The sequence below is a fragment of the Scatophagus argus genome, chromosome 7 (assembly GCF_020382885.2).
Source record: "Scatophagus argus isolate fScaArg1 chromosome 7, fScaArg1.pri, whole genome shotgun sequence".
Classification (NCBI taxonomy): domain Eukaryota; kingdom Metazoa; phylum Chordata; class Actinopteri; family Scatophagidae; genus Scatophagus; species Scatophagus argus.
In genome coordinates this window covers 21,394,965-21,422,429 of record NC_058499.1, presented here as the reverse complement: position 1 = coordinate 21,422,429, position 27,465 = coordinate 21,394,965, and the positions used below count along the sequence as shown (strand labels likewise).

The following is a 27,465-nucleotide window of genomic DNA, read 5'->3' as shown; positions in this document are numbered from 1 at the left end:
AAGCTAACGTTGCTCCATGTCTTGTCTCGTGCTAACTTTAAAGTTAAGTGTGTTAGTGGATAGTGTTAGTGAATGCCTCACATCTCGCCTTCTGCCATGGTGGCTGCTAAAAAGTCTGAAAGGCCCTCTTTAATGCTGGTGTTTAGTTTGTCCATTCTGGGCTACTGTAGAAACATGCCCATACGACACGGCAAACCACATGAAAGAGGACATACTGCGTCGAGCCAAGGTCGTGGCCACAACGCGTTAACTCCATACAGTGTGACTGGTTGTACACACTGTATGTTTGTTTTTCTGCTTCCTGTGACAGTCACAGAATAATAGTTTCAGTTAAAAGAGTGCAGCGCCATAACTTAACTAATGTCATCTTTTTCTAACCGAGTAGTTTTGGTGGCAAACGTCAAACAAGCTGTTATTGATTCCTGTGTTGTGGGCCATAGACATACCTCACCCCCTCTGTGGATATAAAAGGCTCATTCAAAGGTGACAAAAGCACAATGATTCTTAGACTCTTGTTGCTCTCCTGAAAGACCTTAAATATAGGATAATTAGCTGTAATTAAGGTACTTTAAACTTGTGGTACTGCTACTTCTGTAGAGAATGCGACTACTTATTCCATCACAGCCTTGTATGTGGTGTCTGAGATGCCTGTTGCTCATTCACTGTGTCCACTATGTGAGGACAGATATGTTTCAGCACACTAACCCAGCACTCACAGTGCCAAATGTGTTGACAGGGGACTGAACAGTCATTGCTAGCACTGGTAGAGGTAAAAAGATACAGCCACACATTGACAAGTTTTGCCATTTTCATTTTTTACTGTTGGTACTTATAAATATCCAATTTAAATACACTAATAAAATAGCTTGGATATTTTCATGACTTGATATATTAAGAGCTTCCCAAAAATTGAGATACTTTTAAGATTTCAGGATGTACAAACCTGAGCCACAAAAAGAACAAAAGGTCAACAGAAGACTTGGTAACAGATGCTACACAGTAGCCGATAGAAGACATACAATCCCAGTCCTCCACAAGTTACCACTGCTTTAACGCTATGTTACCGGTACATCAGTGGGCTGTCACTGAAAAAGAAAATGGAATAGATAATAGCCAGATTAATAATGAATAGGTTCATCCTGTTTTTGTGTTGAATTATTCATAGAGATTGTTGGGACTTTGAACAGTAGGGAGACTGATTACAAAAAGATTATATCTAATTAAAGCTTTATGACAGTGTGTAACTTTTGGAGATCTGTAAATGTAGAGCAAATTACTTAGCAGTAGTATATGCAAGTGTCAAATCAGCAAAAGCAAAACTTTCTCATACATGAAACATATATCCAGACACTCCAATACCTCAGTCACAAACGCCCAGTTTGCATGGTTGGACTAAAATTGTCCCATCCTGCGCTCAGAACTGAGGCAAAAATTGAATTCTGTGAGTCAGACCCATAAGCATGTTCAGTACTGACTAATTATATGTCTTTGGGTATCATATTTTTCAGGAGGAACTGATTGAGGAGAAAAGAAGGTACTCTTCTTCTTTGTTTGTTCACAATTTTTTTTGCATGCTCCTTGTGGTTAGCTGCTGAGTTGAAATGTGTAGAAATACCAGTTTACCTGCTCACAACCTCCTTTGATGAATTATTACCTGGTGAATATCAGAGTGTTTAAGCATTTACAGAACAAAACAAATTACACACATATCCACACACATACGCATACCACACAGTACTGTTTGAAGGACAAAGAAGTAAAATTTTAAAGGAAAAAAAAAATCATTTCTCATGCTCTGTCAGTTACCATCCATCTGTGATGGATGGTAAAACATCCATGTATTGTATTCAAACCGTTTCTTTAACATTGCTCATCATCTGATTCTACTTCTACACAGTTCAGTGGTGATGTCCTTCATTCCCCAGCATACACTTTAAATATTTGCAGAGAAGGGGCTGGACCTCACCTGCAGCTTTGTAGGCAAGAATGTAAGGACAACCTGTCCATCAGAAGACTGCAGGCTAGCAGACTGTACCTACACCTCCTCCCAGAGAAAGGATTCACTGGTGCATTGTGGCTGTCCATAGCATCCCCAAGTAGAAATCGGTTTATCACCAAAAAGTTACACTTATAGAATTTAGTTTATGAGTTGCCAAGTCGAGGGGAGGATAATGATATGACAACATGGACAAAAAGCAATCCGACGGTGGGTGTGAAGGGATTAGGAATAAAACATGAGGGGTAGTGTTTGAATTGTACTGTTCCTGCTAAATGTTGACCTAACCCTTCACAACAGCATGTAATAAACAAGGAAATGTGAATACACCTGGATACGTGCTGCACTCATTGATAATAATAACAAAGAAACAAATTTAAAAAATCTGACGGGGCAGGAAACCATGTGAAAACAGTCTGTTACGCCTTTTTACAATGTATGTGTTGTGTATTAAAACTTGTCGAGCCGAAATCTGTACCAATCAACAGAGTAGGAGTCACTGAAACTATTGAATTTGCAGGTGAAACTGAAAGTCAGCAGGCCTGAAATGTCAGGAATTATTCCTCACTGAACAGGAGACGAGTGTGAATGCACAACATAACAATGGAGGTCAAATTTGAACCAGAAAATTCCTTCTGTAAACTGATATAAATGTTTATCACCCTGAACTGGTTGCCATCGCTGCACCAACACGTGAAGACAGACAATCACAAATGCTCACACACTCACACTTAGGGCCAATGTAGAGCAGCCAGTTAATCTAATGTGCATGTTTTTGGGATTGTGGGAGGAAGCCGGAGTACCCGGAGAAAACCCATGCAGACACAGGGAGAACATGCAAACTCCACACAGAAGGGCCCAGACCGGGATTTGAACCTAGAACGCTCTTGCTATGAGAGTGTGAGAGCGAGAGTGCTGACCACCACAACACCGTGCTGCCCATAGATACATACGGCAAAAAAGAAAAAGACTTCCTGTGACTGAGTTGGCTAACTTCTTGCTGACTCCATGTGCACCTGAATGGCCCCCACGCCAGTCACTTTAGAAACCTGTCATTTCCCTTTAAATTTACTGGCAAAGATTATTTCCAGTTGGTGGTTGATAAAGTCATAGAACTTTAGTCTGAATATCATAATGTGTGGAATTGAATGGAGCATCCTTCAGGTAGTGATGAACAACATGTTCACACTACTGAAAAGGACAGACGTCAGTATTCATGCCTGAAGTTCGTTGCTAGACCTTGGCATGGCATTCCCACCGCTTTACTTCTTTGTGAATATGACTTAGTTATTTAATCATTATCCAATGAGAACCACGGACCATCAATGTAGCATGAACTTCTTCTTGAGGTTATGTATGGAGTCAGCATTAAGTCTTGAGATTCAAAAGGAGAACTTTGAAGGTGGATGCCCCTGAAACAGAAGAGCAAATATCTGCCCTTGAGCTTATGCTCTGTTACACCTCCATTACATCCACTGTACACCCATACAGCCTGTTCCCATTATTTTGCCTCATTAGACATCTTCAAAGTACTGTGTGAGTGTTTACAGAGTGTTAAACTGACATCTTGTTTGTCAGGCTAATCATACCTGTTCGAACATATAATATTTACTGAATTCCATCCATCCATCCGTTTTCTATACCCGCTTTATCCATCAGGGTCACGAGGGAAGGGGGACTGGAGCCTATCCCAGTTGATGCAAAATCCACGCAGAAGGGATCTGAATCCTCTTGCTGTCAGACCACAGTGCTAACCACTGCACCACCGTGCAACCCTCGCTGAACTTAAAAACAGAACATATATATATATACCGGTATATATATATAAAAAAAAACTTAAAACAACTAAAAACACAGATATGGACTGAGTATTCATATCTGCCTGCTTGAGAGCTCTTTACCTGCTTTTACTGGACTGATGTGCTTCTTTTGAATTCACACCTGGGATGCAGCTATTCAGGTGTGTTTCATCTTCTCCAGCCCCAAAATTTTAGACATCACTTTCCTTCTTCCAGTGTATCAGTGGTGGTTGAGCTGGAGTTGTGTGATGTGCGGGTGTTGCAGGAGCCAGAACGTCTAAAATCTTCTTTTCCAGATTATTCTCCCGCTCTGTTTCTGAGTCTACAAATATGATGGACAGTTCTGTTTCCCATCAGATGAATTCACAAGCACACTCTCAAACTTTTCTATAACAATGTGAGTTCACACTGTTATAGAAATTCTCCATCGCATATTCTCACTTTTCTGTGAGGAAATCTACGGCACCTGTCCTGCCTGCACTGAGTCAAGAACTAAATAAAAACTTTCTTCCTCCACAAAATTTGTGTAACAAATCAGCTGGTTTGCGTCACACAATTGCTAATTTTTTCAAATGAGTGCAGTCCCTCACCTCACACCTCTCCCTCTGCACACAGACGTACTGAAACCATGCTCATTCAATTTGTTATGGTGATTGTGCGATGAGACTGAGGGAGCACAGGCCTTATCTTAAACTGTGCACTGGGACCCGAAATACATCACAGGCCTTCTCCTGCAATAACCAGAGCACTTATGTAATTTCATGAGCCTCTCCCCTGGAACAAGCAACTATATTTCTCATTTCAACTGCAAAACGGGAACTTTTAAGAACCCCGTCACCATCTGTGAATGTCTCTTCTCTCAGGTCATTGGTTACTGATGGCCCGTGTCTGATTGAAGCGCATCTTTTTCTGTGCAGTATAAAGAGGCTGGGTATTGAGGATCATTATTTGGCTGCTGCTTAGATCAGCATGTTAGTCCATCTCTAACTGGAGTCTAATTCTTTACATCTGCAGCAGAACTCTGACACAGTCCATCTTGGGTCAGTTTGAAGCAGGGGAGTTCGTCATTTGAACTTCCTTGCTGACTAGATAAGCCCATCGCAACTAAAAAGGTGTTCCAGTAGCTGACTGGAGTCCATGTGTTCACTGCGGCAGCACAGTCAGTATGTTAGTGATGGTCCATTTCTGATTGGTGCAGTCCTGAATGGCCAGCTGGAAAGAGAACTGTGAGTGTCTGTTCTCCACCAGCTCCAGACAACGCTGAGAATCGATGTTCTGGATGGATCCACCCTGAGGGGAAAGACAGAGTGAGGAGGCGAGTGAGATTTAGGGTATACAAACAACAACGCACAGCAAAGTGAGACTGTTATAGAAAGACACCGGATGGATCAGATGTTCTGTCTGTCAAATCCGTCGTTTTTAGATATTGAGAAGTCTATTATAGCACTTATATACCATGCACATTGAAAGCTCTGGATTCTTGTTTGCACCTCTAAATTAATACCCCAATATGAAACTGTATGTAAAGACAACAGCAGCAGTGAAGTGAAGTTTTGCTTAAGATCTTGGAGTTATTTACATAACCACCAACAACACATGGGGAAAAAAGAAGAAGAGCTTCACAGTGAGAGCCACACAAATTTGATTTAAGATGTGTGAGTTTTGCATCGATCAGGACATCTAAAGCAACTAAAGTTAGGAGGAGGGAAGAGCCTAAACGAGGTCAGCCATGTTGAAGGGGAGTCTGTGTCTGTGGGACAACCGAGGAAATCCTATTTTAAGCCAAAACTAGCTATGTGAGTAGTTGTTTGAGTGATACAGTATTTTTAATTAGTTTATATGTGGCATGTTGTTGGTCACCCCTAAAGTTTGTATGTTCCATTGTTGTATTGGAGTCTCCCATCTGAGTTGGTCTGATAGATGGCAAAAAAAGTTCACTCCACCAACTGATGGATGGTAGATTTAGCTTTTCATTGTTTCACTCTGTATGCTGTTAGCAAGACAACTGGAAGTGCTGGACTTTCTGACAACACCAAAGTGGACCTGGAGGTGGGACTGCGTTTTAATCAAAAGAGGCGAGTAAAACAATGTGATCCTCCGCAGGTTAACACAGTTTTAGACCTTGGGGACACTAAAAATGTAAACTCAGTTAAAACAGTATCAGCTACAGAATCTAACCGCATATGAAGAATTCATTGACATATCTCTAAATACAGCCACACAACAAAGTATGGAGGAACAGACCACATTTCAGTGCACTACACCACAATTTCATCAGATACTCTCCATCTGTGGTTTACCCTTTTTAAGTAAAGCTGGAGTAACAGGATCTTTTGCAACATGCAAAAACTCTGATCCACTTTACAGCACAAAATCAGTCAGGCATGGTCTGTGTATATGTGACCTTGTGTTTTGAATTTCACCGCCTGTAGTGCAGTCTGTTATTCAGTCTCATTTCTGATCTGTTTTGCTCTTCACCAACTCCTGAGGTAAATATCAGGTTTTTCAGCACCTAAATTCTGCACTATGTTCAAATCATTAACAAAAAAAAAATTATCAAAAAATCATTAAGTATTTTTATGAACAATTTTAACAAAATGATGTCAAACCAGATGAAACTTCTCCGGGACTTGCTACTTTTCTCTATTTTCTAAATGAAATAAATGTAAATTGAATATCTCTGTTGGTCAGATAAAAATAACGATTTCAGGATGTCAACACGAGCTTTGGGAAATTGCAGTCTGTGAATTGTCAGTATTTCTTGTCTTTCATTTTAATGTCCCTCTTCTCATAAGGCAAATAAACTAACCCAAACTAAAGATTTTATTATTGTTAAATTACAAAGAAGCTTTCTATATTTTCTCATTAATCACTCCACCACACCCAAATTTTTCCTGCCTGCCTGGTCGGGGAATAGAACCTGCGATCACAAGCTGCTTCTCCAACCTCTAGGCCATGGCTGCCCCCAGCAAGAAGATAAATAGTTACAATGCAGACTTAAGTGAGTTGAACCGAGGCAGAAAGACAGAGATGATGTAGGAGAGCAAAGTATGTGTGTTTCTGTGTGTGCACACTGTATTCCTTCCAAACAATGTCACTTTGAATAAGAGGCTTGCTTTACTGTCGTTTAGTGTGTGTGTGTGTGTGTGCATACTTCTAGTTTCTTGAACAATAGGCTGACACCCAAAGTAGGCCCTTAGTTATATGGCAAGAACAGTAATATGTTTTAATGAGCCGCAGCCCCGACAGAGAGGAGACTAAACCCATTTGTGTCAAACTCAAAGTGTCCTTTAAAATCAATATGCTTTTTACATCTCCCACAATAACACACACACACACACACACACACACACAAATGGAGGAATGACCATCAGCTCAGTGAGAGGAAACCTGGCGTACCACAGAGTTTTAGTGTTTCTAAACATGCTGAATCTTGCTGCTAACCTTACATTCTGTTGCGAGAATGGTTGATTAGAACACAAACACAATGAAACGTGGACCTGTGTACAACAGGAACACATTCACATTCTCCTTGAGGCTTTCAGCTCACTGAAAAGCTATTGATTGGCTCAGCTTGCTTGTCTGTGTGCACAGCAGCCTCTGCACAGAACACTTTGTCCACATATCGGGCTGGCCGGCATGTGTAGGTGTGACCACTTGGTAGGACAAACTGTCCACATTCACGCATACGACATATACACACCATCTCACACACACCTATGAGAGAGAGAAAGTGAGAAAGAGAGGGGAAGAGAGAGGAGAAGGAATCTGAAATGCACATATTGGATTTACAATAGTTAACCTGTGTTTATATTGATCTCAGGCTAATCAGTGAGACACTACTCCTCTCTGTGTTATGGACTGAGTCAAATCCATTTTGATTTTTCATGATCGACCAGTAGGATCTCCCTTACAAAGTTCAGGTTTTTAGAAAGAGTGCTTTTATGTGAGACAGGTAGAACATTATGCTTGTTAAAGTCCAATCAGCAAGTGATCCTTTTTAGAGCAGCATGAGAGAATCTCTTTAAGAAGATATGAAAAAGGTTGATCTGATGAAGGTTTCAGCACTTTAATTAACCTTGTTAATTAATATCCTTAAATATTAACTATGTTGTGGTCTGTTGCATATTTATTGATGATGATGTTAGTATTTGTTTCTTTGTTATGTCTTCATCGCCTGCCTCTGGGGGAAAAAGGCTTCACATTCGCGAATACAGTTTATCAAACACAATGTTTACATCTTGTGGTGCTGCCCCTTAGTGACAAAAATAATCAATTGATGGAGAACTTGTTTACACATTTGGCTTAACTATTAGCTATCCTTTAGGCCTGGTACAATGTACAACACACTTTTAGTTGATATCATTGCATTTGTTCATATCGAATAATCAGCCCATCTTTTGCAGATGTAACCTCCACCAGAAAGTCTACTAGCAATTTCAAGTCCAGAAATGAACAACATTTTTCTCATGAATGGAGCTGGCAACTGGGAGCTTGGTCCTGTTCCTGCCTTACTGGCAAATTCCTCGGCATTGCATCCAGATGCAGAAGGTACCAGTGAGCGCAAGGTGAGATACGCTGGTTTTTAATGTACCTCCAATGCAAACACATCCATATCAGTATCAGACAAGCAGAGCAACTGGACAACACAACGTAGTCTACAAACAAATTCACAAGAGGAGTGAAGGTCAGGGTTGAGTGGTGGGTCACACACCACACTTTCACCCAGGAGACCATCGACATCCCGTATGAAACCAAACACACAACACAATCTTCTCTTAAATCTGACCACATAGTTTTCATGCCCTGAATTAAACCAAAGTGGCATTTCATGTGAAGCATGTGTTACAGCTCTGCAAGTCACACACAGGCACCAAAGAGTTCCTTGTCCCTCTGGATGAGACATGCAAGGACATGACAGTGTCCTCATCAGTCAGTCACATCATGACAGCATGTCAACTTCTGTGATCAATTTAGTTTCCAGCTCACAGTCTGAGAAAAGTTATTAATTAAATGTATTGTAGCCTTTTCCTCCAGAAGACTTCTAATGTCTTATTTCTTAAAGGTATATTAATTTGATATGATAAAGGAGGTGGTCATTAATTTAGTAGAAGACGTTCGTCTCTGCTGCAGGAAACCCTTGTCATTATGAAAGCAGACAAACACACTCAAGCTGCTCCAATGAATGTCTTTTTTTTTTTTTTTTACAATAACAGACCATCAATGGGAAGTGTACTCATAGTGACAAACTCACAGAGAATTATTACCCAACTCTACTCTATGGAGTCTTTTTTGTGTTTCCACTCGTTTTTGTTTGCCACCCGCAACATTACTGTTTTCATTTACTCCTAAGGATCCCATCAACATCATTTCCAGCCAGGCAGGTGTTTTGAGTGAAAACGTTCTAAAAACCCCTGGTGTGCTGCCTGCTCAGCACCAAATGGCAGACAAATACACTTAACAAGTAGTCTGTGAACACAGTGGAGCATTCAGCAGCTAAAGAGACATATGTTTCCTTCAGGAGTTGGTAAAGAGCAAAAACAGAGCTAAAAAGAGAGCGACTCGGATCTGTCATGTGGATACAACCGTGGCTCTGTGTAAATGCCAGTGTTGCTCTTAAATAAGCTAACTGTTTGCTAACACATTTAGCTAGAACAACCTTTTATAGTTTTCTTAGTTTGTCAAACATCATGTATGTTGTTGCTTGGCTCAAAGATGCAATGCCAAGGGTTTAATACTTTCTTATTTTACTGCACTGCATAACATACACTGATCCTCCACATTTCTCTGTTGTCAGAAACCGCACGAGTTCTGCAGGACCAGGTTTGACATTTTCAACTATTACACTGCACGCTGCAGTGGGCTGATAATGGGACATTACAGCAGGAGGGACTCGTCAAAGTGGACTGGGCTGAGGGCTCTTACTGTATATGGTACAGCAGAAGAACCTAAAATCCATTAAAGTAATCACAATGATCTTTTTACCTCCTCTGCTGAAAACCACTCAATTGGCTTTCTCGTGGTGTGTGACCTCCTGAGTGACTTCCAACAAATGTACTTAAAAGTCTGCGCTCTACATCTAGGCTTCCTTGAGGACACATATATTCTTGTTGCAGTCTTTTGTGCCTACATACACGTATGCACATATACACACAAAGACAAATACCTGGCATTTGTCCAGCACCTTATCCTCAATTCAGCAGTGAGCCCGTCTGTCATTGTGCGGAGTGCAGAGTTGGACCACACTATTGATTTCCTGCTATTAAGGCGGGAACACTAGTTAATCAGTCGGTCAGACAGCCAGTCAGCCTGAAAGCCATCAGGCAGCCAGTCAGCAGGTTGGCCAGCAAGTCAAGCAATCTGTCAACCAGAACCTCAATCACAAAGTCATTCACCTCAGAGGATGTGGTGGGTAAAAGCGCTGCACGGAGACAAAGCATGGAAGACTGGAGCACTAAGCGTGAAGTGCAAATGCAATTCTTATCAAAGCTAAACGCAATGATTTACACACTGAAATACACAATTTTGTCTTTACACATGAGGACAGGATCAGTTAAGGACCTCTGCAGCCTACTAACTGCTGCATCTTGGATTTCCTCTATTTATAATTCAATTCTGAATGACTGATATCTCTGGTTCTGTATTGTTGAAGAAAATCTCGTGTATTAACATAATATTCCGATTATAAAAAGAACTTATGTGATTATTAAAGGTACAGCACAAAAAATATTTCATGTTATGTTCTTTATGCAAGTGTCTATAAATGTTAACAGTGAACCACCAAAGACATGGTGTTTGTACACTTCAAGTCTATTATAACAATAGTTATTGTGCTTTCAGCATTCACTCCATTTCATCAGTATTTCCATGGTTTTACACAACAGCATATATTGCACAGCTCAAATCAAATCTAATCCTTTGTTGGTGGTAAGCAACCAGAGTTTTTATTTACAGTGCTGTAACTAAACCATGGATTTTCTTGCACCAAACATTGTGACTTGCTCCCTCAGCTCCCTGAGGGTCGATCTCACCAAGTTCACTTCAGTTCCTCAGTAATGACACTTATGATGGTAACAGGGATTCCCCCCAGGGGCAAGCCGGCGAGAGCCTGTTGAAACTACGAATGAAACACAGCCATCATGTGGGTTAACCATAACTGAAACCCAAGCGTGTTGACAGTAGGATGTGGTGTTGATAAAAGCAGAATCACATCTTCCATGTTACTTTGAGTTTCAGCCATCATTTACAGCATAATTGTTCCACCCACATTTAAGGCAAAGATACGATTTGTACCACTGTATGAACACTATGTATATACGTAGCCCTTGGGACTATATGTATTCACTGATCTCCCCCTACCTACTGTAATATTTTGCTCCAAAGATTTTTTTATTGACTTGTATGACTTGTAATAATACAGCTATGAATTATGTACACTCTGTGCTGTGTTTAGCTGCTTCACGTGAAAAGAAAGCCTTGCAAAATGCCTGCTACAAAAGGTAATTTGCAAGAAATCTTGAGGTTTATTCTGCAGAGAATGCATTTCGAAGATATTAAACTTCAAAACAGTTGTGTACCTTCTAAATATTTAAACCCAAAAGGTTCTTTCATATAACACTACACAAGCAGAAAGTAATATTTACAGTTCACAAACACATCAATAACTCTAATTAAAGTTAAAGTAACAGAAGCGTGTGTGTGTGTGTGTGTGTGTGTGCAGAGAGAAAACATGAGCTGCAGTCTGTTGTTTTCATAATCTCTCTGAGCAGCTCGTTTGAAAGCATTTATAAATTACTGATTATAATGAATTAGACATGATCCAACATGAGTGAAGTTAGACTGAGATCTCTCAAGAGCATCTGCACTCAAAAAATATTTTTTCCTAAAACAATAAATGTAAGTATTTCAATTAATTATCACCTTATATTATCGTATAAAGTCAATGGAAAGGGTCATAGTTAAAGATCATTTCATCATGTTGGGTAAATTTGTATAGATGAAATAACTTCAGTGAGATTTATTACAGGAGACAGAATAACTAATTTGAAATACTAAGTTCCTGTGGTGGAAATTTTGTATGCTCTGTAGTAACAATGATATATTGTTTCACTTTTACTTTATTCTTGATGTAGTTAATCTGTAGTTTTAGTTGTGTAGTGTTATAGTGACCAAATAATGACCTGGTGAACTGACTGTTATAGCCCCGTTACAAATAACCTCCTGGGTAAAGCAGAAGGCAGGAAGAGATCTACATATCACAAGAGATAACACCTAGTCATAAAACCCCAGTCAGTGGGGCACAACTCTGAGCTGCTTACTGCCGTGTGGTTCTGTGTGTTGCCTCCTCTCTATAGAGATTAAAACATTTTGATACATGCTACCTTTCCGGGTTTGTTGTGTTTTATTCCTTTTCTTAACTCACTACAGACAGAAAAGAAATTGCTGTAACATTCCCTTTAACTTTATATATTTAATTTATCTAAATTGACTCTGATTGATATAAAAGCTTTGTATTAAATGTGAGCTTTCACATTAAATGTATGTCAAACTGAATTTAAAGCTGCACTTATTCAAGTTGTTCGTATTAATAATGGATGTGAAGGGTGGTATTCACACAGATAATTTTCATACAGCAGGAAGTGCTTCCTGTTGACACATACATGACTATCCATCTGATAAAAGGAAAAAAAAAACCCAATAAAATACTGGAGGAGAGCAGCGCACAAGGCTACATCAAGCTACATCAAATAACTGTGACAGCAGTTTTCAGTGCTGCTGTTCACTTCTCAGTATGGATTTACACAGTGTATCAATACCAAGAACTGCTGCTTCTCTCGGTGTCTCACACAGACCATTCTCGTTCAGCAAGCTCTACGAGTACGGCTGCTCTTGGCTCTCTGTGTTGTGTTCTGTGCTCAGTCTAATGAACTCACGTGCTCAGCATTTACAAAATGAAATTTTGCTGGGCTACCTTGAGATAAGTGGGCTCCATCGAGGAATGAACAAAAGCGGACCCTCAAATAAAAAAATCTCATGTCAGAAAACAGCTCCTGCTATAAGAAAATGCTATCCGCTCGCTACGCACTTTCTTGTCCTTCCCCCGTTGTTGGCTGTTCCCTTAGGGTCGAGCTCGGTTCAATTTTGTAAAGGATCTACTTATTAGTAATTCACAAATACTGACTGACTGCTTCACATGAAACGCTGCCTCCCTTAAACTCTGCACTTTTTTGTGGCACTTCTTTCCAGCAACCTCTCTCTGACTCATCCCTTTTCTTTACACTTCTCTGTTGTTCTTTCCTTTTATTCTCTCACCCTGCTTTTCTCGAGCACTCATCGCTTTCTTCTTCCGACTGTATCTTTGCACCTTCGTCAGTCTCCACCCGTGTGCTTTTTCTTTCTGTGGTTAGTTAGTCAATAACAAATCTCTACTTGCAATCAATCCTGCTGGTTTTGAATGGAATCATATGTTTTTAATGCCAACTAGTTACTTGGCATTAAATTAAAACTAGATTTACCGCCATGTGGTTTTATGTCTCTGGCCATCAGTCAAGTTGTAGTTTACATCCATGTCTGTCCACTCTTCTATATGTAGTGACTGGCAGAGAGCTTCTTCACATGGTGCAACAACAATCACCTAAAGCCCAGTATCATCAAAAGCAATGAGCTTGTGGTGGACTGCAATGCTTCAAATATGGATGTTGCTGCAAAGAAACTGCAAGTTCTAACACGTGAAAGCTTCACACACATGTTCAAACCAGCAGCGCAGAAGATCTACACAAATCATCAGTTTCAAGGTAGACACCCAAGATTAGACAGAAAACATTATGATGTCACAGTGAAGTTGACCTTTGACCTTTTGGGTAGAAAATCATCACTTCTTCATTTTATCCAATCAGACATTCATGTGGATTTTTCGTTTTCATTTTTCAACGTAAGAATTCCTGAGCTCTTTCGGGCCTGGATTGCAAAGACTAATCTACATGGCCAGTGAAAGGGCTGACGATAACAGGGCTGACAGCATGGTACTTATACATGGAATAACTCTGTAAGACAATGCATGTTTGATCTGACCACTGTTGATGTGTACTTAGGCTGCTAGCATCCTGATTAGCATAAATAACATTACAACAACTCTACAATGTTTAGCATTAAAGAGTTGATGCACCGGAGAGCCATTAGTCACGTTAACAGTGTAAGTGTATTTAATTATTTGCTCGGTTAAACAATATTCCACTCAATGTACCAGCACTGGTAGATGGAGGACTCAAGACTTCCTTCTGAACAGATGCAAAAATGCATAATAGAGTGTCTGTACTGTACATGTCAAACAGAATTTAAAGCTGCACTTATTCAAGTTGTTCATATTAATAATGGATGTGAAAGGTGGTGTTCTCACAGATAATTATCATACAGCAGGAAGTGCTTCCTAACAAGCCGGCCATGACAACTTTGCAATATGTCAATTCCATGAGTGAAACATGAGGGTAGCAAACATTCATTTTGTTATGCAACCTACAACTAAAGGAGAAGGAGAAATAAATTGATCCTTCCTAGGCATTTGTTTTTATTGAGGTGTATTCACAGCAGTAGCCACTATGCTCTGAACCCACTTTTCCTTCCAAGACACCAGTTCTGATATCTAAAGGATTATTTGGCTGATAGTGAGAACAGATCCAGCTCGACAAAATCTTGACTGTTGTGTCCTGGCTTTACAATGGTGGAATGAGCTCCCCATTGACATCAGGGCAGCAGAAAGTCAACACACCTCCTGTCGCAGACAGAAAAGTCATCTGTATGTCATCTCAATGTAGCACTTCAGAAGTTCAGAAGTTCGGCTTATTTGTACTTGCTTGATTCTTGCAGCTTTTGGGTTGCATTCACATAAAAGCCTCAGCCAAGTAAATGTCATTTAGTTAATTTAGTTTAGTTGGTTACTTCAGATTAATATCGACTGTGCTTTTAATAAAAGTGGTGTTGGTTGGTTGATTAATCTGGTTTATCATTGATTATTTGACTTATGTGTCACTAGTGGTGGATAGAAGAGCTGAAGAAACAATATGGAATATGTTACGTTATGGAATAATCAAAGGTTCACCCCTATGCCTCCATTTCATATGCACACTCTGTTGACTCATTAGCTCTGAATCATTTTTTCACTGATAGGGAGCAAGTTTGAAATGAGAGATGGGATCAAATGTTGAACTTACCGTTCTCCATTTCACTTTCTCCTTCACTTGTGAATCTTTCATACATTTAACATTTCATCTGCTCTGCCAAAAAAGGCTAGTAGTTCAATCTCAGGCCTTATTTGGCTTTTCCACCAGACATTTTAGGAAAGAAAATGGGCTTCAAGGGGATGTGCCTAATGGGTTTCATCTCTTTGACTCCTGACACAAGTTAGAAGTGAAATTTCTGATAGTGGTCAGTGCTAATTAGAGGCAGATTCCCCTGCCAGTGTGCCCTGTAGCTGCAGATACTTAGGAGACTGGAGAACGAAAGATGATGAGGTACAGTCCTCTGAGGACGCTGGAAGATGGGAGAGAGAGAGAGAGAGAGAGAGGGAGAGAGAGGGGGAGAGAGAGAGAGAGAGAGAGAGAGAGAGAGAGAGAGAGAGTGGGAAGGATCTGAATGATCGTTAAGCAAGCTTCGTATTCAGTCTGTCTGGGACAAAAACACTACACACAGACAGACACACACAGAAACGTATAAATGCACACGCACGCACACACACACCCATGATGCCTTAGGCGTGAATACAGTAGTGTCTTCTTTATACTAATTATCCAGCTCCCTCTACTTATCTGTCACATTTTAAGGCAACATTAAAAGTGTGAAGATTAAAAATAAGACAGAGGGTCGTTAAAAGTCAGAAACTCAGTGGATGTGTGAAAGCTCATTATTCAAACGAAGTAGATGGGTTTTTAAAATGCCTATCACATAAAAAAAAAGCGGGAAAATGATCCATGCTCTGACAAAACAGAAGCATGAATCCCACTCAATTGAATTGTAAAGACGCACTCTAAAACCATGGAGCCTTGGTCCAGCGGACGAGAAACAGCAGGAAGGTGGGGGAACACCAATTAGTATACCAATAGGATCAAAGGTGCATCTAAGCCAAGCAGCTGAAACGGGTAAAACATGCACAAAGCTGGAGTTTGTTACGTCTTTCTTGTGCGTGGAGGGTCTGGCTGCGGAGACTGCGGTGTGCATTTACAACTGTGGTGCTTTGTTTGAGTTTGCTTTACCTGAGTGAACATCCAGGTGAGCTTCATATGTTTGTTAGCTGCGTAGCTGCACTCCAGCAGCCTGGGTCTGCTGTTCACGTCCACCAGACACTTGTTGTCATCATCGTCAATGGTGGGACTCAGCACTCCCACGTGAAGCTGCTGGGAACTCGTGTAGTAGACATTCTGCTGGGGAAGAGAGACAGGGACTAAAGAGGGAGGGCTTTTCCAAACATGATCAATGGAGGCCTTCAAGGAACTGAGGATCACATCAGATAGATAAAACTTCATACTTTCATACACTTTATCCCACTTTCCAGGTACAACTTATTTAACATACCTTGCATTTTTTTTTTTTTTCCTCAAGTCTGTAATATAGCATTAACATCATCCCCTACATACACGGGACAGTAAGTGCTTGTATTTATAAGTAAACTTTTTTAGTCTTAAGTCCAACTGAGCAACAAATAGAATGAATTCAGACAATGACAAAACCAAAACTGAGACTGCAGCTACTTCTGTATTTTATTATAATGCATTTGCAAATGCCAAGCTTTGGTCTACAGCATATTCACAGAGAGTTCGGTCATTAGCAGCGGGGAGTTCTTTAAGTAGGCTAATTTTTGAATGTTAAATGTATTTTATTTAACCTCACCTGCAAAGCTCTGTAAACAAGATTCTCACTTTTAATGTAGCGAGAAATAAACAGGCCACCTGTAACCAGTCTAATTAAGAAGAAAAACAGAAGGGAAGGAAATAAAACGAAAGGAATATTCAGTGGCAAGTGATTGGGGGGGGGGTCAGGGATGGAAAAGTAGATCCTAGCTAAGGATATTTTGCATAAAAAAAAAAAAACAAAAACAAAAAACCAAAATACAAGGACATGGTAATGAATGCAAATGTTGGCCCAGTTTTGAAGCTTGCAAAACGTCTACCTTGGTAAATCAAACACACCTTATGTACTTTATAAATTCAAAGCATAAAGTGAGACGTGCATTTCCTTCAGTCTGATGGAACAGCAGAGGATGAGACAAAATATCACAGACAACCTGACACTAGCAAAGCAAATGAGAAGAATCACGGTCGACATGAAAATCAAACAAGCAGGAAAAGTTGAGAAGCACGGAAATCAGAATCAGAAACAGCTCTGCTCCGAACAAACAGAAGCACCGGCTGTGTGCTCACACTCTGGAGTGTTTGCAGAGTGTGTGGAAGCTCTGAGGAGGTAACTGATGAGAATAATGACTGTCTTGCAGAAACTGGGCATTTCTTGACAGGTGCCATTACCACATTGTGACCCAGCCAAAGAGCTTTAAAGCTGCTGTTTAACCCTCTGAAGTCATGTATAATTGTCAGTTGTTGACTATTTTTGATTCTAATTTTATATTTCAACTTAGAATTTTTTTTATCTTGCCATTTTGTAATCATTTTTCATCAGCACAACCTCACAAGTGTGATTTACTGTTATTTTTTTCATTTTGACATACTGTATTGACACACTGGACCTAAAATCACACAAAACTCTAAAATCCAACTGGGGAAAATGCGCTGAAATGCGCTGAATGAAGTGCGCTCAATGCGCTGGTGTTTACTGCGTCTTCTTGCATAAAATGCGCGCCCCAAACGCGCACCAAACGTGATGGCAATGGTCATGAAAAAAACAGTGCGTATATTTTTTTTATCATAACTCGGGTTTTACTTGACATATTAACAAAATTTAAAAACTGGTATATAGTTTGAAGTGGCCACTTTCGACACAAAAAAAACTGAGATTCAGCGAGGCTGCGTCTTGCAGCTACGTATAAAGTGGTCTTGTGATAAGGACGCGCCGGCGCGTCTGTCAACTCCTGAGGGTTAAAAACACTCCAAGACAGACAACAGCACATATAAAAGTGTGTATGTGCATGAGTGTGTTGAGGATGTGCAAATGCTTCTGACTGAGGACTGATCTCCGTTTGTTCTGTTTCTCTCCCTGTGCATGTGCGCCATTAACAGTGATTAAACTTGCATCTGTCAATAGATTGATACTCAGCTGCCAACAGAGGGCTTAATGCTATCTTCTCTCCTGTCACGCCTTCTTAAAACCTCTAATAGAAGGATTAGCACAGTGCTGTGTTCGACACATAGCAATCTCTCCTGACAGATGTACACGTTAACAAGCGCGGACAGAAGAAAGCCCATAAGCTCGGCTCATTTTCCGGTATTTAACATCTACCTCCAGCAGATGACATTTGATCTTTGTGAAGTCAAACAAAAAAACTTTAGTCATTTCCAGTGGTAACTGACATATAAAGAGAAATGTTGTTGACTGTACAGCACAGGGGTCTTCTATCACAACTTTTCTGTCCACTCCTTGGTTGATCTTCCAAAGAGCATGACCCACAGTTGAGCCCTGATGGTGCTGAGCTACAACACACACCCCCACTGGTTATGTCAGAATGAAAAGGGCTCCGGTCTAACTGCTGCTGCTGGTGAGCTTATTACTGACAGCTAGGGATGCAGTTAAACGGGCTAATCACTGGTGTTTCCCTCAGCCATCTGCTCTGGTGGCATGAAGACAACACAAACATACACACACACACACACAACAGCTGCAAAATGTCTCAGTACATAATGAAGAGGTTCATCCAGACAAGTGGAGCAGAACGAGGCAGAGGAGGAGACTTTTAGAGAGAGAGTAGACAATGAGGTTAACTCCAGAAGAGCAGTTATTTATAGATTCAGATAACAAACTCACTAAAAAAAACTTTCTTGTTCCTTCTACTATGCAGCTCACACACACAGAGACAGAGAGAGAGAGGGAGGGAGAGAGAGAGGGAGAGAGAGAGGGAGAGAGAGAGGGAGAGAGCTCATTACGGTATCACACCCTGATCAGATTGGCTTACAGACACAGTAATTTTGAAAATGGATTACTTTAGCACAGCGACAAGTGTTTCAATATCTCCATTTTATAACCACCGCCTTTTAATGACCCAAATCATTAACCGCCAGGCTCTTCTATATTCTACTGCTTGTGACGCCTTCACATTTTTTTTTTCACTGAGAGTAAAAGCTTGTTGGAAATTCACAACTTAGAAGGGGGTTCTGTAAAGAAGTACGATGGCATTTGATCCCAAAGGAAGGTTGTGAATGTTTTTTCTTCCCTGCTGATGAATAGATGCCGACAAACACGTTCCCACAGATCAATTTTGTCAAAGGTTAAAGTTTTAGAGAGTCCAGTAATTGGGTTTCTCTAAAAGACACACAAATACACACACAGTCTCACACACACACACACGTGCGCGCACACACACACACGCTATTTGTCAAAAGTCTCGTAATTGGTTTGCATTTTTTTGTATCAAACCAACTCCCTGGTGAAATAACTTGGTTTTAAATCATTAATACACTACCGACTTTCCCTGAAATGATAAATCAATGTCTTCTTAAGTCTCTTTAAAGTATGAAAAGTAACTATTGGAGAAAATCTTTTTCTCTTTCTCAAGGGACAGGGTTGTTCCAAAGTTTAATCTTTGATTAAAGTTCTGCTACTTGGTTTCTTTTTATTAAGGCCCCTTACAAACACAAGTTCAATATCCTGGTCATTTTGGCTATGTTGACACCCATGCGCTAAATCCCACACACATGCATGACTGTGCATGCACTCATTCTTTTACAGAGAACTCCTATTCACCACATGTGATCCTTAGGCTCATGCTTTCACTTTACAATCAAATCCTAAAATATCCTCAGGAAAAAGTGAGGACTGAGAGTGTCCTAGTCAGAATCAAATAGGTCCTCATGAAGATAGAAATATGGACACACACACACACACACACACTCGCTGCCCTGGTAAATAGCCTCAGAGGTCTAATTTTCAGACTTTATTGATCCAGCCACAAACCAATCTTCTTTGCAAGGCTACACCAATATTGAGACACAGATCACATTTCAATTACCTGCTTAGTTTCCACTGCAATTTCTCACTATTTTGTTGAATAAATATTGTCATCCTCACCTCTTGCATTGGCCTGAAATTCCCCCAGACTCAACAGCCACATTCATTTTCGAAAATTACCTAATGTGATAAAGAGACGAGTGTCCGGTTTATAAACAGTTGAGGATGTGTGAGCAGACAAGGAGAAGAAAACACGGTGGTGCAATGTCACGACTTGACACGAATCGTTTACAGCGGCCCTACTATACATACCTATAGTAGGTTATGGGGCATATCTGTGCTTACATCTTATCATTTACTGCAGAATGTCAATGGGCTCTTCACACTTACAGAACTTTTAGAACAGGCACAGTGTGGTATATAATGCTATAAATCACCCTTTACTTAAAATTCAGCATAATTCATTTTACATGGCCTATAAATAATTTAGTTGGATGTGTTCACATATGTATGTGTAGTGCACAAATACATTAATGAAAGTACTGTGCAATTTTGAGGTACCTGAATTCTACTTATGTACAGTACCGTTTTATTTTCTGCATCTCCATATTTCTGCTCCGTTACGATTCAGAAGGAAACAGCGAAAATCAGCTGGGTCTCAGCCAATTATCAAAGCAATCAAGCGAATCACCAATATGTATGACAGCTGATGGGATCAAGTTGGACCAGGTCCGTCTGTTCCAGTCTGAGTCAGCTGGTGTTGACAGTCGGCAGGCAAAATCATATGGTCTTAAGGTCCAGTCGCTGCCAGTTGTTCTCATAAAGATACATTAAGGAATTTCAGTCAATGACATTTTGGACCAAGAACGTTCCGTTGAAAAAAGACATGGCTGATTGGGATATGGGTTAAAGTTTAATTCAGATTTAGATAGAAGGAAACTGGCGTCGACTCAACATTGATAAATAAACAAAGAAGAAGAATGGCAAGGTGAAAGTTTTGTGGTGTGAGGGTGCACTGGACAACTGAAATGACTGGTGTTCTCATTGGGTCATACGTGATTTGTGATGTTGTCTACAACCAGTGCAACTGATTAGTGTTCAGTGTGTTGTCTACTGACTATCAGAGAGATCTAAAGTGTGTTTTGTCCCAAGCTCAAGTGACCTTTAGATGAACATTTCTCTAGTGGGCAGGTTCTACTTACCCGAAAACTGACATAAGTATATATGTTAGACTATATATATAATATAATATATAATAATAATAATATATAATATATAATTTTTCTGTTCTTGTGAGCTGCCACGACAAGTGAATTATATCTTATATTTATAAAGGTTGTATGAGACTGATAGTTGTGGTCATTTACTGCCATATGTAGAGAGGTGCTTAACTGATCACTTGCCAATGTAATCCCTGCTGTTACATACAATATCTCACACTCCCAGTTTGATAACATGTCTCTCTTTCTCACCCTCCTCTGCATACCCCGCCAGGCTTCCCTCCCTCATCTGTGCCAAGTGGCTGAAAAGGAAATTGAGGAACGTTACGCATCGTTGACATTCAACAGTTCATCGGGTATTCAAAGTCATATCCATCCATCCCATCAGACGCACACACACACACAGAAATAGAGTGATTTTGTTCAGGAAGAAGAGGACTCAGAGGTAATCTAAAGAAATGGACGAATCAGAATAAAAGGATCTGAATGGGGAGTAAGAAGGACTGGGGGGAATAACATTACAAAAGATACTCCACATGAATAAAGAATAAAGAATGAAAAATGATGAAGGCATGATAGAAGACCAGAGGAATATTTTAGTCTTTGATGTCGGCAGTGAGACAGTTCCTGCTGCTTTTTGCTCCGCATCCTCAGGCCTCTTATCATTGATGTTTTAGAACCCTTAAACATGGCATCTTTTTGGTGCTCACCAATGATTTCAAGATCAACATACTGGTTTTGGTATTAAAAATATGTTTGGTGTTGTTTTACCATGTGTTATTATAAGCAGTTTTAGTCACTGAGGCCTTAAATTTCAATATAGTCTTATGCAAGGAGATGTCGTTCTTGCATAAACGCGTGTGAGAATATCCATTAAGAGCAAAGATTATGGATTTATCCATTATATACTAAGATGATCTAATCCCTCTATGATTACTGCAGCAGGTACAGCATAGATATTAACTTCCATTTCATTTTATGTGCCGCTTAATGCCATGTATATGCACCTCCGAATCTAAAAGCGAAATATCCCCAGTCTATAAAGTGATTAGTTCCCCTTGCTGATCCTGTACTGTGTAATTATATTCTGCTGCTATCTTGACTTATCCTAGCAAAGCCACAAAATACCTCTGTTATCTGGAAACATGTTACAGTGCAGTGGGCAAATTATGGCTTGCTAGAAGTCTTTTTTTCCCCCTCCACAAATATGAAAAAACATCTGTTTATTTGTTCCGTCTTTAATATCTCAGAATATCTCCATTAGAGCTAAATATCTGGTCACCAAAATGACTGTCTTTGAACTTGCTTGAGTTTAAAAATGTGCACGACCCTTCAGATTTGAACAAATTAGCATCATGTAGGTCAGACGAATAATACTGCATGATTGTGCATCCTGTGGGAATAAAACTGGCCCACAGGCCTCACTTTGGGCTGGGGGCAGTCCGCTCTGCCACAGGCTGAATACATTTACCTGCTGTCTGTTGTTGTGAACGGGAAAACTTTTCACTCAGTCTCTCTCAAGCTTTGCACACAGTTTAAGCAAAACCAGCACACTCAGAATTAAGCTCTTATTTGTGTATGGAATAGGCTCAAGACCCTTCACTGCGACCCTTCACTCATATTAGTTTGCTATGTTTAAATAAATAAAAATAAATAAATAAAGACCGTGAAGGAGATAAAAATGTACTGTAGCTGATTTCTTTATCAGCACCTGCTGATTATGCTGTCTCCAGGAGAGAGGAAATGTGAAAGGCAAAAAGACAGGAGAGGCACAGAGAAACGCCAACACAGCTGTTTCAGCAGCTGATGTATTGCTGAGTATGACCCAGATAGAAAGTTGGATGTTTCTGACGTCAAGGCCGGTCAATGCTATTAACTTTACTGACAATGGAGGCGAGGTTTGGAGTGTCCTAGGAAAGCTCTTCTAGATGCAGGCTGGGTATGGCGTGGTGTCTAGTTATGATTATGCGAGCCTCTTTGTGACAGCCGGGATTTAATGGAGCCAAAGAATTTTTTCATTTTGTAAAGCCACGGAGTATTTAGAAGTGGTTAAAAGTGGAAATGCACAGCCACACTCTCTTGGTGTTTAAAGTGTTTTTCAGGGCCTCTATTAAAGGGGTCAATAAGTTCAGCCTTTATTGCCCCTTTGAAAAACAGCCTTAAATCTGCACCAGGCTGATAGAGTTGTTGACTGGATTCAGTGACTTGATGATTGCTTTTCAGATATTTCAGCTGCGAAGGCTAAAAAGTTTCGCCCAGCAAGCAAAACAGCAAATGACAAAGCAACTTTATTATAACATGGTGATATATTGGCTCTTTGTTGCATTTCCCTCTGAATCTCTGCTCTAATTAGTGAGCTTACTCATTACGGAAATGTGAATTACAGACCCCCATAGCTCAACACTACTGATGCCCTATGTGCAGAGAGTCACCATAATGTCTCATATCTACTCTACCTTATTAAGTTCAACTACAAATTGTGGAATTTCCTCTTGACTTTGAAATGTTTAAAGCTGACCTAACCAATATTTTTACATCAGTAATGGTTAAAATGCTAAAGTAGTTGCTTATAGTGATGAACCCAGAAATAATTATGAGCATTATGGAGCATCCAACAGGTAAAGAGCTAAATATTTTCCTTGTCCCCACGTGACCACAAAAACAAACAAAAACAACAAAAAAAAATCTATTCATGCAGCTTTAATTATGATGTTGATAATTTCATAAGGTTTTTGTGAGCAGATGTTTAAAACTAGGACCACCTTCTGAATATATTATATCACTGCGTTTTTGTTATTAGAGAATAAAGAGATATCACTCATCTCTGTTATAATGTAAGTTTATGCAACAGTTGCTCTCTCTTAATCCCTCATTTAGAATAACAAAGACTGTTAAGGCGTCCAATCATCGACTACTGACACACAAGGTTGTCAGTAAGGCCTCACTGTGTGATCAGTGTTTTTCTGGTGTGAGGAGGAAGAATAGTATAATAAAAAAAGAACATAATAGAATAGAACAGAAGCTACTGACCTGCGGTGTCATACCGTGACAGAGGTACATGATGGGAACATTGTCAGTGTCAGGTCCTTGGTCCAAACACAGGTTGTCTCTTAGGCTGTTCTTCAGCTGGCAACAGTAAGACAGAGATAAACACAGGTGAAAAAGAGGTAGAGAGAAAATGAAAATGAAAAACGTATCTTTGATAGAACTCTAAATATATGTGTTTTAATAGGAGAAGGCCTGCTTATGACTTACATAACTATATAAAAACAGGAGGAGGACACTCTCTCGCACATTTAGTTATCAAATTTGAGGCACTGTTAACAAAACTGCTCTCCTCACTTGATGCAATTTCGGAACGTCAGCAGCCTTTGATTTTAAAAAACGGTAAAAATGGTCGAAAGAAAATAGATAGTCATCTTCAGGTTTATTTTGTTTGTTTTTCTCTTGGGAAGGATTGCAATAAATCTGTTGTGGTTTCCAGCGATGTTTTTCAGCTTTAGGGACTTTATTTAGATTTCTTTGAAGGAATGGTTAAGTATTTTGGTACTTGTAATACTCGTGTTAGCTTTCTTTCTGAGAATGAGATGAAAAGACTGATTGGTCTCATGTCTGTGTGTTCAGTTTGCAGCTCAAGTCAGGAAGAGTTAAGTGCATGTTAGAATAAAGTACTGGAGGCAGGAATAAACAGCTACACCAGCTGCTAAAAAACACACACGCCATCATCTTAAAAGCTGTGTAATTCATACGTTGTGTCTCTGTTGTTTAAAACATGCATGAACAAGGTAGAAACAACCATTTCAGGGGTAGTCGGGCAGAACTGGGATAGCTGATCGTCTTTTTGCTAAGCTAGGCTAAACACTCCAGCTCTACTCTTTCTATACAGACAAGACTGATATCATTCTTCTCATCTTACTGTCTGATAGAGACACATTTACAATTATTTAAATATTTCTTTCAGTTAATAACAAGTATCAGACTTCATTTGTAGATGTGTTTTCAGAATGTAAATTTGGTGTAGAATACAAGCAAGTGTGTCTTTCTCTTTCTTCCGACATCTTTCTCTCCCCTTTATCTGTCTTTCTCTCTCTGTCTCTGCATTATTAATCACTCCTTATGATAGAGTAGAACACTACATGGCTTTCAGTGTGTGGCTACAGTGAATATCAACCACTGTCAGTTAATTAGCCTACTGCTTGCCAGGTGAAAGTCATACAACCACTTTACACTACCCTTCACCTTTTTTGGCATCTGCAGAGTAATATTTCAAAAAGGAAAAGCATCTGCACTTTTTGGATGGCAGGTTACTCCTATAATTTGGCTATATTCCAATAAGAATTATAGACTAATTGCACAATATGTCTTAATTAACACAGTACAATCAATACACCTCAGTTTGTCCTTGTTCTTTCAAACATGTAGACATACTGTACTCTGAAGGAAAATTCAACTTGGTGGATCTGCTTCAGTTTAATAATGGGATGGTGTACATAGCTGTAAATGCATCAGAGTTAGTTTGTAAGTTAGTGTAATTCCTGGACAAAAGCAAACGCAAATAACCTCATAAGTGCAATATAGTCGCAGCTGATAATACCCAACCTATGTTTAACTCAACAGGAATGATCCTTTAAGAGCAGTTTCATGTCAGTCAGTATTACTGTAGTAGTAGCCATATTATAAAACAAACAACAAGCGACAAGTGTTGCTTGAGGTGAATGTGAAAAAGTCTGCTATGAAAAAATTGTGTTGCAGTGGTTCTTCTTGCTACAGTTAAATTGTAACATTTTATGGATTCACAACAATTTTCTTCTGGACACACTTACAGATTAGGGCTTATAATGATAACATTAGGACCTGTTAGTTAATACTGGATATTTCAGATGTTTGATTTGAGTGAATTCATGTTTGCTTTGGTGACATTTGTATCTGGTATTTAGATGATTATATGGCAATGGCAATCAAATCTACAGAGGTATATCCTTAAAGTGGTCATAATTTATATTTGTATAATGACATATGACTCCTTCTGTAATGGTTGATTGTACTGTAGCAATGACCCCAGAGAATTATCAGCTGAGATTCTGCAGTTCCCTCCAGCTTTTTACAGCGTCTAAAGCTCATTGTTTTGTTTTCTAGCCCAAAAATGTACTGTGTTGGTTCAATTTCATCACTCGCTCTCAACAAATTCTCCAATGAGCTGTTTCAAGCAAAAAAAAAAAACAAAAAACAAAAAAAAACCATATGACAGATAAACACCTATATTCACTAGCTGGTTGGGGTGCAGTGGATCAGAGAACTCATGGTTTGGACTGTATCACCGTTTTCACTCATGGATTGAGTCATTTTGGGGGTAAGCAAAAGGAAAAAAGGGTTGGGGTGGGGTTTAAATTAATTTAAAAAGGTGTTCGGCTCAGATGTAGTTACCTCTTCATGTCTGTAATTAAGTTATTTATTTTAGGGTATTTATTTTATTATATAAGTATTTTATCATAAGCTCATGATCACCACTGTGTATTTTCACTTAACGTTTCATGTGTTTTTGGCCACTAGGAAGCAGAACTGTATAACTAAGAAGTGCAGAACCAAAAAAGTTGCCTATATAAGGCAGTAAGATCATCATCTGGTTGGAGTGTTTATGGCCACCTGATGGATGTGAGTCCAGTGCTTTCAGGCATTTTTGCCTTGTTTTGGTCTCTGCGCCTGAGAAATAATATGTCTCTTTAGCTGCTGAACACTCCACTATGTTTACCCACTAGCTACTAACTGTGTCTGCTGTTGATGGAAACGAGGTAAAAAAGGTCAGCTTCAGAGCTGGTTGATAATACTGATATAATACAGTGACACCTTTCAAATCACAACCACATATTTCTCTCAATGGTACAAATATTCATTAACACATTTTTAAAAGCAGCTTATGGGTTGTAAGGGCCAGTATTATTTCTCTGGCAAATAAACAAAACACAGAAAGCCTGAATGTTGTGGCTGCCTTTGAAATGCTCAGGATCTGTTGAAGTTCAGCTTTCTTAGTCTCACACATTACACCTTTACTTCCACAGCACATTCCACAGTAATCATTCTGCGGTGGCCATCTGACGTCATGCCACTAAAGTGACCTTTAAAGAGTGGTGATTTGAATAGAAATGCCTATTTGTCTATTCAAGCTCTGCGGTTGGAGCCTAGGTCTGCTTTACCATTCCTCATAAATGTTAGCAAAATACAAACATTAATATCTAAACCTGAATGAAGAGGCTTATTGGCTGCATCCCAGACTCATACCAAACTGAGTCCCTGAGGTGCAATGTTTGGAGTTTATGATGAGTGAACAAAAGGGGAGACCTTAATTTTCTGC

The 27,465-nt window shown here is 39.7% G+C and overlaps 1 protein-coding gene across 1 annotated transcript in view; it reads right to left on the bottom strand.

Annotated features, from left to right (window-relative positions):
- Nucleotides 1-4,663: 4,663 nt before the first annotated feature.
- The window catches only part of galnt18a (UDP-N-acetyl-alpha-D-galactosamine:polypeptide N-acetylgalactosaminyltransferase 18a), a 122,428-nt gene continuing 99,626 nt past the window's right edge, over nucleotides 4,664-27,465 (bottom strand). The window contains exons 9-11 of the mRNA XM_046394070.1: nucleotides 24,147-24,242; nucleotides 16,041-16,205; nucleotides 4,664-5,085 (exon numbers count right to left, since the gene is read on the bottom strand). Of these exons, the coding sequence (XP_046250026.1) occupies nucleotides 4,939-5,085; nucleotides 16,041-16,205; nucleotides 24,147-24,242 (408 nt within the window). The 3' untranslated portion in view covers nucleotides 4,664-4,938. The remainder of the gene's footprint in view (nucleotides 5,086-16,040; nucleotides 16,206-24,146; nucleotides 24,243-27,465) is intronic.